Raw genomic sequence first — 15,392 nt, 5'->3', positions numbered from 1 at the left:
ATTCAAGTAAAGAATAGAGGGTAATTGGGAGAATAGAGTTGGGAGGAAGCTAGCTCTAGATTCTATGACGAAAGAATGAAGCTTAATCAAAAATTTTTTGTGTGGACGTGTATATAGGGTACCGCACTTAATTGAGACCAAATAGAGTGAGTCAGGTCTTTTAGTAAGAGATGTCGGACGATTGACGTGGTTCAGAGTGCTGAACCAAGAATTTCTCCTTAGTAAAAGAACAAATGCATAGTATAGTATTATCGTTGTCTTACTTTTGTCTTATCTATGTGAATATGTGCATAGTATAGTATTATCGTTGTCTTACTTTTATCTTATCCATGTGAATATGGAGTTGTGTTTGTCTAATAAGAGCTCGAGGAATCACAAGCAAATGAAACCTCTAGTCGCCTATCAAGGAGAAAATTATAGATCTGTCCAGTTTGAGGACCACCCAATTCCAACCTAATTCGTATTCTCAACCATACAAAATATGTATTATTATTATTATTTTTTTGGTCATTGGCACGTGAATTGAATGATTATGTGGTACCCATTTTTCACGTTTGGTAAAATCAGTAATGAGTTTATCAAACTTGTGATCAGAGGCGGAGCCACGAAGGAGCAAGGATTGTCTTAGGTTTAGTCTGATATTTTTTACGTATAAAAGTGTAGTGTAATACTTATGATTTTCAAGGTTTTTTCATAGACTCAGGGCCCTAATCCGATGTTTTTACTTTAATTACTTTTATCAGATTTGATTTGAGGTTGGTGGCTCCTATGGAGTTTAGGTAATTCGTTGCTTGTGAGCTTTGAGGAAGAGGAAGAGAGGAAGAAACTTAGAGAGGCTTAGGGTTTAGGTTTAACTAAGAGGATGATGAGGATGACACAATACAAATGACGGTGGTAGGTTGTTCACCACATGTCAGAGTAATTTTTGCAAAATTAGGGGAGCATTTCCGATTTACACTTCTAGGCCTCTTTAGGGTTAAAATCGTAGCTCCACCAATGCTTGTGATGGCGGAGAATTTTGTACTCTTGACAACCCTCGTTCATGCAATAGGCAATGATTTCCAATAATTTCTCCTTAGCTATAGGGGCATATGGGAAAAGAACAATTACATAACATGGTACAACTTATATTTGTCCTTGTCTTACTTTTATCAAATCTTATTTTCTTTTAATTTGCACGAGAATATAGAGTCGTGCTTGTTTAATTAGACCATCTAATTAAACAAGCACGACTCCACATTTTAGGGTAGTTCTTCTTTAGTGTTGTAATGCGTATGAGAATTTCATTCTCAAATGGCCCAATTTGTAAATCCAACGGGCCGTAAACAATGTGAGCAGTCGTCACTCACACTCCTTACTTCTGAATCAGGGTTTAGGGTTTAAGCGTCCATGCCAAACACTCGTTTTACAGAGAGAACTGGCGCTGATTGCTGAAGCACTGCTCCAAATCCCAAGTCCCCAATTGGGTCTTTGCAGCGATTACAGTGCCTTTGAGAGGCTTCAGGCTTGGTCGAAAGGAGGAGTCTGGTAAGTCCCAAATGAAATTTCACATTTCAAGTTCCTTGCTCTATCCGAATCCGGCAACTGGGCACATTCGGTATTGAATTACATTCCAAGTGACGGTGTCCAAACGATGGATTCGGCGTGGGAATCTCCCAATTCAAATGCCAAATCCATGGAAACAAACATTGCCTCTGTATTTTTATTCATTTATTGCAAATGCCTTTTCTTTGTCTTTGTAGGTGGTACTTTGTGCAATTAAATTGTGAAACTTTCTGATGGAATTTATCTATCGAGTGTAATTTCTGGCTTAAATTGCTACTGGAAATGGGATTTATTGTTTATTTTGCGTATGTTTTGTAGGTCGGATTCATACATCTGCTTGAATTTCAGTATATTCAGGGTGGTGCTCTGAAGTGTGTGCTAAAATAGGAGGTTTGTCTTGTAATTTTGGGATTGGTTTTGGCTTCTGAATATTTTAAGTTGTTGCTGGGTGGGTTCGATTTTTGAGAATTCGGGGTATTTAATTGAGTGCTAGTGGTTAGAGCATGTCTGCAGAGGCTAAATTAAGGTTTAAGCTCAATAAGAAACTCAAAGCATCTATTGGAAGGCCCAAGTTTCACAGTGATGGAAAAAGGGACGATGATAATAGGAAGGGGAGCTTTAATAAGAAGGGGATAAAGTTTCATAATTCTGAAGAAGGGAGTCGTGGAGATCTTAATAAAAGGGACGATTCTAAAACCATGAATGGTGATAGGAGAAGGAAGAGAATCTATGGTGACCAAGACACAGATCGGGATTCTCAGTCTTCTAGAAATGGAGAGGCATCTTATCGGAAGCCTTTTTCTAGGAAAGGACCGAACCAAGTAAGGGATGGTTTTGATAGTGAAAGGAACGATACTAGAGCTCCTTTGCGTTCTTGCTCTAGGTGGGGTTCTAATGATTTGGGGAACACTGAATCTGAAACTAAACGTTTTTCTCGTAGGAGTCCCAGAGAGTCCAATAGAACCAAAAGTAAGGATGGTTTTGGTTATGACAAGAACGGAAGTGAATCTCCTTTGCGTTCTCGCTCTAGGTGGGGTTCTAATAGATTAGAGAATGCTGATTCTGAAACTAAACGTTTTTCTCCTAGGAGTCCCAAAGTTTCCAATAAAACCAAAAGTAAGGATGGTTTTGGAAATGAAAAGAACGCAAGTGAATCTCCTGGGCATCCTCGCTCTATCTGGGTTTCTAATGGATTAGAGAATGCTACTTCTGAAAATAAACGTTTTTCATCTAAGGATAGAGGTGCGAAAGTTTCCGGTAAAACCAAATATAAGGAGGGCGATAAGATGGAATCTGTTAATACCGATGGTGGTCAGGCTAGTGCACTGAAGAAACATAACAAATTTAAGCCGGATAAGAAAATTTTGAATGAAGAATCAGGGGTGATAGATGATCAGCCAAAGAAGAGGAAGCGAATTCGATTAGATCCTCATGATATCTCAAATAAAAGATTTGATGATACTATTGTTATAAACGGTCAGTTTATCAATTACTTCCATTTTTTTTGTATAATTTGAATTTGTATTACTACTAGTATTTTTTGTGTTTACTTTTTTAACTAAGTGTAGAGTTTTTCATTTTCCTGACACCTCGTATTTTTTGTGTTCCCTAGACAGCAAAAAGGAGAAGGAAAAAGATGAGGAGGAAAAAGCTGAAATCTCAAAAAATGCACAGTTTCGTGCAATACAACCAAGTTCCTCAATCCTATCTTATGTGGAAGATAATGTAATTTGTATGCACAGGTCTTTTGATGTTTGGGATATATGCTTTTCAATTTTATGTTTCTAAGTATGGAGACTCTCTCTATTTTCTAACTGTTCAATTCTTGAAATATAACTCTTGTTTTTTATTTATTTAAAGTTCTTGGGTCGTAGACGCTTAATAGAGTTGAGGAGGGCAGGCTACAACACTGAGCTTTCTGCCCCATTGGATAATATTCCTTTCTCTACCAGCTCAGAAAGAGAGAATATTGAGGAAAATGTATGTTTATACATCTCAATTTTCACATATTTTTCAGAACAAGCTTAAATCAATATAGTGTTAGGGTGACCCTCTGTTTACTGTTTTATGGAATCGCATTAATATGAACCTTTACTACTTTTACAGATATTTAGAAATAAATTGACATTTTTTGCCGCCGCAAAAGTTTCATCATCATTTCCACCTCCTGATCTTCCAGAGATTGCATTTGCAGGTGTGTTTTGTTTCCCTCAATGCAATCCAATTAGCTCTACTTTTGTATCCCTTTCTTAGTAGTTTAATTCTGATCTGATTTATGAGTTCATCATCCTAAGTATGTCAGTGGTTTGATCAGAACTTTTATTGTGATAAGAGACAATGAGTGATGTTGTTGGCTTCCATTTGCTTTTTCAGGGAGGTCAAATGTCGGAAAATCATCACTACTTAATGCACTTACTAGACAATGGGGTGTTGTACGAACATCAGACAAGCCTGGTCTTACTCAGGTTACAAAATAGGCTTTGTTGCTATGATTTCGTTAGCTGTTCAGTTTGTTGATGACAAATGTGCTTTTTCTGCAGACTGTTAACTTCTTCAATCTAGGATCAAAGCTCTGCTTGGTTGATCTGCCAGGGTACGGCTTTGCTTATGCTAAAGAAGAAGTTAAGGATGCTTGGGTGGAACTTGTGAGTAACAACTTTAAGTTCTTTTCTTTTCTAGAGTGGAATCAGTCTAACTCTTATATACGCCAATATAATTATTTTCTTGGACGCTTTGAAATTTGTAGGTGAAGGAGTATGTTTCGACAAGAGTTGGTCTAAAACGAGTGTGCTTACTTATTGACACAAAATGGGGAATGAAGCCAAGGGATCGTGAACTCATTGACTTGATGGAAAGGTACCAGTAGACACTTCTATAAAACTACTATTTTAATGACTGTTGGGATTTCCACAGTGGAAGCAATCACACCTTTATTATCTTCAAGTTTGGTATTCGTATATATATACAAATGCACGCTGAAATACTTGTTATGTGCATTCTGGAACTATATGGCTCGCTCTCAATTTTTTTTATGATGTTTATTACTTGATTTACAGGGCTGAAACTAAATATCAGATTTTATTGACGAAGACGGATACAGTTTTCCCAATTGATGTGGCACGTCGTGCAATGCAAATTGAAGAGGTGAGTGTGGCTTATTTATGCTGACAATATATAGCATATAAGTAGATTTTCTTCCTTAAGACTAACATTTTCAATACAACATATTTGATCTTTCAGAGTCTGAAAGCAAATAAGTCTTTGGTCCAACCTGCGGTATGCTTTTCTTTGATCAGTTGATAAGCACAAGCAGACTATTTATGTGTATCAATTCATAAAATGATGTAGTCACTCCGGATTTGGTTCTTATTTCAGGTGATGGTGAGCTCGAAATCTGGAGCTGGTATTCGATGTTTAAGAACAGTGCTAGCAAAGATTGCTCGTGTTGCCAAAGTCTAATACGTAGTGTCAGGTAAATTTTGCTTCTAGAACCAAGGGCGGATTCAAGTTCTTTCTTAATAATGTGAAATCATCTATGTTAGGTGGTTATGTACTTCTTGGCTGTGGCGGGCTGCTTGTACGATTGTTCTGGCTTGGAAGCCGAAGGTCCCCAACTCATGCAGATGCTGGATGCACGCAGATTGTTCGCCTCCACAGATTGAGCAGTTAAATGAGAATTAGTTTTGTAGATTCTAGCTTTATTTATTTTTTGAAGTTTTGAAGTTGAAGGTTCCACAGATTATAGGACCATTTGATCGCAGACATTTTAAAGATAATTTTGAAAGGCTTTTTTCGGCTGATTGGTGCAAATGGTGCAAAATACAGCCATGGATCACGCATTCTCGAATTATGCCCTTAACATACTATCGTCAGTCGCCGGTCACGACGATAGTGCAGCCATTGATGATCGTGAGTTCCACTGTCATTATCAACGGCTGCGCTATCGGGCGGCTGCACTATCGCTTGATCATTTAAAAAGGATAGAGGGAAGCCAGTGCAAATGCAACATGGTGTGGACTTTATTGGATAATGTACCAAGAGTTGGGAGTTGTAATTGCAAATGTTAAAATAATTTGTGCGGTCCTTTTTGTCCAAAGTGGACTTTGAGATTCACTTTACTCTTTATTTTGATTTGTGACAATGAAAGTTAATGGAAAATTAGAAGTAGTTCTTGAGTTTTTCCACTGTAAACTTTTTAAGAATAATTTTAACCCTTTTGCTTTGCGAGGATATTGACGGATTTTTTACCGAATGACCAAAATAATTTAGACAAATTTATGAATCAATTTTATCGATTTTCATTGTCTAAGAAGTTATGCAATCTCATAAACAATTTTCACTATAAATCCACCCAAAAAACTCAAATTCTTGTTTAAAAAAAAAAAAAAAAAAGATTAACTAAGTTGATTAAAAGGGAATTGGATCCGCTCTGGACTTTAATGTCCGAAGCCTAGAAATCAATTCATCTAGGCCGTACAAATTGAATCCAACGATTTCTATTAACTTATTTTCCTAGCCCACCACAAAAAACGAATAGCTCTGATTTCTTTTACACATCAATTAATGATCCAGATAATTTGATCATTAAATTCTGGACACTAAGGTCCGGAGCAGAATTCTGATTAAAAGCACTCAACCTCGATTCCCCAAGTCATCTTTATCCCTAAAGTCATCTTCAAGCAATTAAAAATAAATAAATTAGAGACATGTGTGTGTGTGTCAGGTCAAATGCAATTATCGCAATGGATCCAAAGTTCCCAACTTTGAATTAGTTTAAATCATGACCTAACCGAAAAAAAATAAAATTGACCATTCCCTCTCACCATTGGCATTCTTCAACTGCACCCTTCCTACTCCCTCCCTCCCTTTTCATAACCAACACACATTTCTTAATCCTCTCTCTCCTCTCTTTCTCTGTGCATGAGACTGAGAAGGAGAAATGTGTCCCCTCCGACTGATTCTGATATTCCTCTCCGCCACCCTCGCCGGCTTCTTTGTCCTCAGAAACCTCAAATCCGACGACCCCAAATTGGAACCGCCGCAAGATGAACAAGAAACCCACCATTTCCAAAACCCCAACAAATCTCCCGACCGGTTCTCCAAGGTTCCCAATCCATTTTCCCCTTCAATTCTTACCCAATTTCAGCTTTTTTCTTCTGGGTTCCTTTCCGTTTTAACAAATTTTGCTTCTTTTTGTGTGCTTCTGCAGGTTCGCTCCGCCGTGGAATCCGGGTTCTGGACCGTCATGGACATGGCCAGCGGACGCTACCTCTGGAGGCATTTGTCGTCGCCGGCGACAGCGAAGCAGTCGGATTGATGCTGTAATTGATGGGAATAGCACATGAGTCCAGGTTTGAGATTGACTCGTATGAATCTAAGATGTTGTAATTTTGGAAGGATCCAATTGAAAAAAATCTGAAATGTTGTATAATGTTTGCAAATGGTGTGCTGTAGCTGTAATTACTAGTATTCAGAAACAATGTCAATCCAATTTGTATTGTAAAATTGGTATTTTACACTATCTGGTTCTGGTTTCTGTATTATCTAATAAAATGTGGTGTGGAGAAATTTCACTAAGACATTATCCACCTCTATAAAACTAAGGCTCGCGAACTTTGGCAGCTTTCATACATTATACTTTACCTTGCCAGTGCTATTTATAAAGAGAGCATGTTGTCAGTATATAAGAAAGTCTCCTGCTTTAATCCATTCGAGTTTCATTAATCGATTAGAATAGATACTATACTTGATCTTAATGAAAAGGCCGAGGGAGGATTTTATGAAACGCACATTTAGAATGTCGAAGTTTGGTATACACGCTTGCATGGACAAATGTAAGGATCATTTGTCTGTTTATGGTGATGGATTTTCTGTGTTTTTCCTCAGTTAGGGATAATGGAAATTGTTGGTTGCTATGGCTGCTGGTTTATGGTTAATTGAGTTTGCGATTTCAGCCCAATATAGATAATCTTTCTCTTACATGCCCACATGCACATGTGTAACCAATGCTGCTGTCGTATCCTATGAACTAATGTTTGTTGACGAGTGTTAGGGCATCTGGAAGGGAGTGTTGTGATACCATTCATATTACTGCTATTTGATATGTGGATTCTTTGTCTTCTCTTTTGCATGCTTGCTATGTGACTATTTAGGCCAAGATTCTACATTTCTGGTATTCTGGTTGCAGACTGTTGATGCGCTCTGCTTGTAATGTGTAATCTTTTTCCGTCAAATGAATTGGAATATGACGCTTTTGTATAGTGGTTTGCTCGTTAATGCTTCTCTCCTTGTATCTTCCCCTCTGTGTCTGTGTTGCCGACCTCAAATCTGATAGCTGTTGTTCCCTTAGTTGATGTCATCTGTGTTGAAAATAGTAATGCCTTTGTTGCAATGAGCTCTTTCAATCTTCAACTCTTCACGAGTATCGGATCATTTGACTTGAGATCATCGGAAAGATGAATGCTTGGATTAGATTTTCATATTCGTGAGTTTATGACGCATTTCTATTAAGTTGGATTGCCATTCTCTTTTCTTTCGCAATCACCATTTCATCTTCATTACATTACTGTGATGGAATGTTTATCTGAGGATAATGTTAGGAACATGAACCAACTAACCAAGTGTAGATGACAAACTTAAGGATAATGTTAGACCTACTTGAGCTTACTGACAGATAATTGACTTTGTATCTGCAACTTTTCACTAGCATGGGTTTGTATTTTCTGTCGAAAAAATGTTTCTTGACGTCTCTACCGCTAAATAGGAGGTTGGCTTGGCAATTTCTATATGGTATCTTAAGATTTGGATGGCCTGGATTTCTGTTTCTGTAATGTTAGCAGTAAGTAAACTCATTATGTACCTGACATTGGTATTGTACTTTCATTCCTTGATGAGCTGTTGGAGGAGGTCCATCAACGAAAATTCAATGGTTCCCCGGAGCATCCTATACTCTTGGGTTTTTTATCGTTAGATATTTGTTAATATATCGTTGACCAATAATCTAACGGTTAAAAGTCTCGGAGTATAGAATTCCCCGCATATACTAGAAGGACTCGACCAACAATCTACAGGGAAACGATGGAGTGAATACTCACAGTTGAGTAGCCTAGTTTTTGTGCTTAAATTGTGCTAGGTTTTCTGACTTGGGGATTTGAATATATTGTTTTCTTGTACTTTTGGGTTCATTATTTCTCCTTATTGGCCAACCTTTTGACGAAATGTTAGGTTGCTATTGGTAACTGATGGGTGAGAACATGACCCGACACATCAAATGTTATAAAATAATTGGCTGATACTAAAAATTATTTTATGACACTTAATTTACTAAATCATATTTTCGGTACACCGAAAACTTTCTCAAAATGGTTGGATGATGCATTCAAGTGAACAGATTAGCTTTTTTTCTTCCTTTTTTTCTTTTTTGGTTGGCAGTGGATGGATTAGGTAAGAGTGGAATAAATCAATTAATGGACTCATTCCCATGGAGGATGTGACACATTCAAATGATCCATCCATCCACGACTTGATTGATTCAGCTCCCTCTCCCTTGAAAAATTCAGAATAATGATCGTTAGAAACGGTGGTCAACTTTTATCAAGATAAAGTTCACCTGTATCAAAATATGCAGTCAACTTCAGTTATTGCGAGAGATTTGTTATAACTTGAGTGAATTGATTATATTACGTAGTTGTCACAGTAAAAAAACTATCTAATTAAAAGAAAATTGCAAATTAAGGGGTTTTTTTTTTTCTCTGGTTCCAAATTAGAGAACAAGGTCATTTATAGTTGATTTGGTGTTGTAACTTGTATCAAAGCATTTTATATGATTTTTTAGAGTATAAAACACTTATACACTCAAGTGTTCTAGAATACTTTGGATATTTTAAGATACTCCGGTTATTTTAACCTTCAAATCTTCGTTTAAAAACACAAAACATAAAAGTTAGTGGTTATAACCTCCTTAAAATTTTTGCTCAACAAATATGGAATAAGATATAAAAAAAAGTATTTGAAGTGGCACTAATCAGCTTATTCTTTTGGCGAATAAAGAAACAGCAAGCCACGTGGTAAAAACTTGGTTTCGTGTTCGTTCATCGTACATCATACGGTCAGAAATTATTGTAAATATTTTTATTTAAAATTAAACACAAACAATACTTGATAAAAACTGATTCCACGATATACAATTAACAGACACGATTCACGAATCCGTGCTATCTTCACCAAAATGATCCAGAGAGAGAGGATCCTGTTGGCTCTTTCAGTACCACCGACAGATCACGACCGTCGAATGACGAGGCTTTCAAACAGTCAAATAAGGGTAAAATATTCCAACGGTCGAATCGTATTCATTCCCATTTCAATATACCTCTCAGTGTGACTCTGTCTGCTTGTGAGGGAGATCGTCTGAGAGATGAGGCAGAAGAAAAAGGCAGGATCAGAAATCCCAGAAACCCTAACGGCGATGGCAGCAGCAGAAGAAGGAGAAGGTCGATTCTTTGCTTGCTATCTGTTGAGCTCTCTCAGCCCTCGCTACAAAGGCCACACTTATATTGGGTAATTTTGCCAATTTCCCCCAATTTCCTTAATTATTTTTTATCAATTTTTAATCTCCAATCAGTTCGGAATAATCATACCATTCTTGATTTGATCATTTCCCATCTGATTTCTTTAAATTTTGAAACTTCCGTTTAGAACTCCGATTAATAATTCAGCCCAATTTCACTGTTTGATTGTTTGTTTATTTGGGACTTTCTTGTTTGAATTTATTTTAAATTTTGAGACTTTCTTCTGCTTTCTTTTATAAATTGGATCAACAAGTGACTCCAATTTGACTGTTTGTTTATCTGGGTGAATACAGATTCACAGTGAATCCGCGGCGGCGAATAAGGCAGCACAACGGAGAAATATCGCAAGGAGCTTGGAGAACGAAGCGAAAGCGGCCTTGGGAGATGGTCTTGTGCATCTATGGTTTCCCAACAAACGTTTCTGCTCTCCGGGTCTCTACATTTTTATTTCCCTCCAAATCTAGTTAATTTATCAATTATGATTGACTGGGATCAAGTTAGATGCTAATTTCTTCAGAATTGTATCCTAATTATGTGCCAATTGAGGATGTTTCCAGTTTGATTGGGACCCACATTGAGTTTGTACTAATTCTGGCATCCATTTGGTCCCCATTTTTTTATGGATTTATTGGATTCAAATTTATATGAAGATTTATTAATCGGAATTTGGGACCTTTCAAACTCCAATTTCTTGAGAATTATGTTGTTAATATGTTTCATTTAAGGATATCTCCAGTTTGATTGGAACCCACATTGGGTTGGAACTAATTTTGAAATCAGTTATGTGTTAATAGTTAATACCTGGTTGGGATTATTTTTGTTTGAGGATTTCCGATTTATATCGACTTGATTTGGGAATTGCAGTTTGAATGGGCCTGGCAGAATCCAACTGTATCAAAGGCAGTTAGGCAGGCTGCTGCAAGTTTTAAAACCCTTGGAGGACTTGTCAGCAAGATCAAGCTTGCATACTCAATGCTCACTCTTCCGCCATGGCACAGTTATCGTTTTATTAGTTTTCATGTGAATTGTGAGTGAATGAATACACATATGCTTTTTTTGCTCGTACTAATGGGATGTGAAATTTTGTTTGTTTGGATCACCAGCTTGAACCTCACTGTGAACTTCTTTTCGAGCCAGTACATCAAACATTCTGTTGGCTGTCCACGCCTGCCGGAGCAGATGAAGGTCAAAGTTTGTTCCATGGATGATCTTCCTTCCTCAACCAAACTGTCTGACGACATTTTCGAAAATGAAGATGATTGGTGCAATGAAAGGGAATGTGATGAAGATATGTGTACCAGTAGTTCACCACAGGAAGACACATTATTGGACATCATGGGTCATAATTCAGCAGGCGATCAGCAAAATGATATCGGCAATAAAGTTGGAAATTATGAGTGCTACAATGAAAAAGAATGCGATGAATTCTTGAGTGACAGCACATTACAGGAAGAAACATTATCAGATTTTATAATTCATAATTCAGAAGATGATCAGCAGGATGATACAGGAATGACAATTAACGACGTATATGGAGACAGTCAAGAAGTAAGAGAAGATTTCACAGAGCAATTCGGTTTTATAACATCACCGGTGAGAATTCCATCTTCGAATGTGGCTACCAGTACTACATCTTCTGATGACTGTAGCGTTGAATTGAGGCATCCTGTAAGGGAACAATTGACAACTACAGTTACAGACGATGATCAGTCACCGGGCAAAAGTTTTCTCAGGCCTTGTGGAGGCGAGATAATAGATTTGACAACTCCAGCTCCCCAATGCAGAGGCGGTTTATGCGGGAAAAAGAGCAGAGTTACTAGTGCTTATCCTCAGATTATTGACTTGACTTTGTCACCAAATTTCATCCAGTTATAGTGCTTGATGATCTTGTGGTTTGGTTGAATAATTTAGAGGAATTATTGTCATCTTTGCCTGATGGCATATTATTGTAATACTTCTGTTCTTACAGTTTTTACTGGAATGAGAGTCTTCTTTTTACCCACTTGCTACTTTTACTGCTTTTTGCTTTGATGGCTTGATGAGAATTGCATTTACTCTCCTGTTTTTGACATTTTATCTTTACAAACTGGTTTGGACTAACTTGCATATCAAGGAAGGATTTCTTTGACTAACTTGCATATAAAGCAAGGATTTCTTAATCAAGCTTTGTGTTGTAAAAGTTTATGCTTTGTTTCTGCAGTGCAATTAATTGAGTCGATTTGAAATGTGCTATTCATGTTTTGCAACTAGCTCTGAAGGTGAGGAGGTTAAGACCAAGTTGGATGACAAGAACTTGTTCGCTCGAGAACTGCACCTACACGATGAGGAACACTGTGAAGGATGAGAAAGAAGATCTCAATTTCATCCATTCATAGAATCTTTGACGCTGTTATAGTTTGGTGCCTGATGGCATATTGTAAGTTGTAAGCGTACTGGTGTGAGCAATCTTTGTTCAAAACCTGCAACTACTGCAAACTGGTTTCAGCTGTCCTACATCTTTGAGTTAGTTTTACTTTCTCCAAAACCTGCTCATTCTTGAACTTCTTGCGGTAATTAAGCTTTGTGCTCGCGCCTAATGAAGTCGGATTTAAATTATAACTAGCTGCAGACAAGAAATTATACGTTTTGAACAAATTGAAAAGGAAATCAAGTTGAATTTAAGAAAGCAGTTCTCCATTATTCGGTCATCAAATTTACAAATCATCAGAAGTAAAATTACTGGAAAAACGGAGACAGTTCATTGATAATTTTATATGATCATACGTAACAAAACACAACAGGCAACTGAGGAACACTACAATTAATAAGAGGAGAAATTAAAGCCGGTGAAAATCGTGTTACAAATCTTCATTCAGTACCAAGTTCTGCAGGTAGTGAAATTAATTACATCAAAATATGTGGCATGAACTGATCTTCCGTAAACGAATAACTATTCAAGTAGCTGCTTCCGAATAATGATTGGTCGACCACATTGTCGAAGGCACTTGGGTGATAAGCTTCCTCTACTCCTCCACCATCAGCAAACATAAAATCCCTGTAGAAACTTGGATTTCGAGGTTCCTCTTCTTGGGTTTCAGAAAGCCAATATTGCTCTAATAAACTTGGATCCCAAGCTTTCTCTTCTACGGTTCCATCTTCAGCAGTCCCAGATGATGCTGGCAAAGGCAGTTCTCGGGTTTCAGGAATAAACTCCCCTGACATATTAGTATACAAAGCTTGATCTTCCACTCCTCCATCGGCAACGACGGATGAAACCAGTAGTTGCACATCTTTCCTTTCTTTATCCAATAACAATTCCTCTGAGGCAGAAGCTGTTGGAAAAGGCGCTTCTACTGCTCCATCGGTCGGCTCTTTAGCCAACACGTCGTCTAATTCGTCAGCAGTGATGGTGAATCTCGGATCATTATCATCATAACCATAATCAACATAATCACCGACCATAAACTCATTGTTCTCTTGATCAGAAAGCACAAAATTACTAGTTAGACAAGAATTGTCTTGTCGTCCTTCCTCGTCAAAAACATTGATCGCATGCATGTCTTGTTCGATCTCTTCGTTAGCCCGCTTCTTCTTCATCTTCGGCACTTCATCATCTTGTGAATATGAAGTCGAACACTTCCTCTTGTTAATGCCAGACGTGTTCCTCAACCGACAAAGCACAAAATCGAAGTCGTAACTTGTATGGCTGTTGCGCTTCCTTGGAGATGCAAAGAGACTGTATTCGTCTAGTTTCCACCCGCCGTGGTCCTCGGAGCCTTCATTCTTGTACCAGAAGGTTCTCCTTAGTCCGATACAGGTAGAATTACCCTCAGTCCCTTCAATCCAAGCGGGCACCGACTTGCCTTCCCAAGTACCTCCGAGCCCCATCATACGATCAACATTGGAACCCATGGGGGTTTTCTTCTTGAGCTCAGAGAAGAAGTACATGGCGGGTTGATCAGTAGCGCCAAGTTGAAGTGCCGCTCCTCCCCCAAAAGCTTCCCAAATCTGAGAGGGTTGGAATTTGTTGCCGAAGAGGTTGCACTTGTGCATGAAGGTGCTGTGAGGAGGCGGGGGCAGTAGCCGCTGTGTCTTCACCAAAAAGTAGTGGAGAAAGCCACCGACGAGTTCTTGATCGGTGGGTTTGAAGCGCAAACCGGGCCGGGCAAGGGAATGGTTCTCCATTAACACCACAACGCAGAAGAAGATGATTCGAGTCGGGCAGTGAAGTAGGTTTGTGCTGTGGTTTTTGATGTGACGATTAGAGAGGGCGTTGTTTGGGTATTTATAGAATGCAATCTCCTGAAGCTATTAGGATTTACTGAATTTGAATTCAGAATTTTAGGGAGAGATAGAGAGAGGGAGAGGGGGAGTGGCAGTGTAGTTGCTTGGAGGGTAAGTAAGAAATTAGAAACCCTAACTTTAAGTTGTCCTGATTGTATTAGGAAATACAGAAAGAAACCCAATTTTAGTAGGATTCTCTTCATTTATGTTAAGTTTAATAGCCGTTAATTCATTTTAATTAACCACGTGCTTAATTGATTTTAATTTAAATTTCTTCAAATTTTTTCGTTAGTTTTTTTAATTCTAAAAAATTGTATATGCTCGTTCTGTTTTCTTTTTTATATTATTCGCTTATACATTTTTCTTTTTTCATTAAAGGGAGAGATTATGGAGAATTTTACTCTGCTCGTGGCCACAGTCAAGTAGATTCATCGGCTTGGAGCATTGAACCCGGGGGCCTCTCATTTTTTGTTTATTAGAGAGCCGTAGTCCGCATCCTTACCACTGGGCCACTTGCTGTGGTTTATTATTAAGAAATTTCAATTTTGGTATGTACCAAACTCAAACTCCAACTTTCTTTTTCACTGCGCACCTTGCCGCGCCAATTTCTCTAGCAACCGGCATTGTGCCATAGGTCCCGCCACAACAATGACTACGGAACTGGAAGTTGGAAAGCCGGGCTGGGTCGGAGATCAGGTATTAACTTAATCTCTATATGTAATTTGGATTGGGTTGTGACTAGTCAGTTGTATGCATGTAAAATGTTTGATAAAATGCCGTCCTCTCCAACTTAGTGGTTGGTTTGCGTTTGCTTTGTTCTGTTTTGTTTAAATATAGCTTCTTTTAGCCTTCTCACAATTGCTAACTTGCATTGTAAGTTCATATGCTTACATTGTTCGTCCGTTGTCACGTACATGGCTTGTGTTTCGGGCATTGCAGCATTTGCCTCGAGACAAGGTTCAGTTGGCTGCAAAATTTGGTCTCGTAAGGTTTGACACTGATGACGTTGTAGTAAAT

General features: G+C 38.1%; 3 protein-coding genes across 3 annotated transcripts; all 3 read left to right on the top strand.

The window, feature by feature from the left end:
- Positions 1-1,216: 1,216 nt before the first annotated feature.
- On the top strand, positions 1,217-5,641 carry LOC137716081 (P-loop containing nucleoside triphosphate hydrolases superfamily protein). The gene is made up of 12 exons (XM_068455475.2): positions 1,217-1,527; positions 1,864-3,021; positions 3,158-3,270; positions 3,406-3,525; positions 3,652-3,739; positions 3,919-4,010; positions 4,086-4,190; positions 4,292-4,401; positions 4,602-4,689; positions 4,786-4,821; positions 4,921-5,017; positions 5,088-5,641. The coding sequence occupies exons 2-11, from the start codon at positions 2,049-2,051 to the stop codon at positions 5,002-5,004; spliced, it is 1,809 nt and encodes a 602-aa protein (XP_068311576.2). The 5' UTR covers positions 1,217-1,527; positions 1,864-2,048; the 3' UTR covers positions 5,005-5,017; positions 5,088-5,641.
- Positions 5,642-6,345: 704 nt separating this feature from the next.
- LOC148698250 (uncharacterized) lies at positions 6,346-7,122 on the top strand. The gene is made up of 2 exons (XM_088691531.1): positions 6,346-6,649; positions 6,755-7,122. The coding sequence occupies exons 1-2, from the start codon at positions 6,485-6,487 to the stop codon at positions 6,860-6,862; spliced, it is 273 nt and encodes a 90-aa protein (XP_088547657.1). The 5' UTR covers positions 6,346-6,484; the 3' UTR covers positions 6,863-7,122.
- A 2,764-nt stretch (positions 7,123-9,886) lies between these two features.
- On the top strand, positions 9,887-12,114 carry LOC137716427 (uncharacterized). Its single transcript, XM_068455884.2, has 4 exons — positions 9,887-10,101; positions 10,406-10,544; positions 10,977-11,110; positions 11,216-12,114. The coding sequence occupies exons 1-4, from the start codon at positions 9,959-9,961 to the stop codon at positions 11,985-11,987; spliced, it is 1,188 nt and encodes a 395-aa protein (XP_068311985.2). The 5' UTR covers positions 9,887-9,958; the 3' UTR covers positions 11,988-12,114.
- Positions 12,115-15,392: the final 3,278 nt, after the last annotated feature.

The sequence above is a fragment of the Pyrus communis genome, chromosome 3, assembly GCF_041283825.1.
Source record: "Pyrus communis isolate YQ-2024b chromosome 3, ASM4128382v1, whole genome shotgun sequence".
Lineage (NCBI taxonomy): Eukaryota > Viridiplantae > Streptophyta > Magnoliopsida > Rosales > Rosaceae > Pyrus > Pyrus communis.
This window is presented reverse-complemented; position numbering and strand designations above follow the sequence as displayed.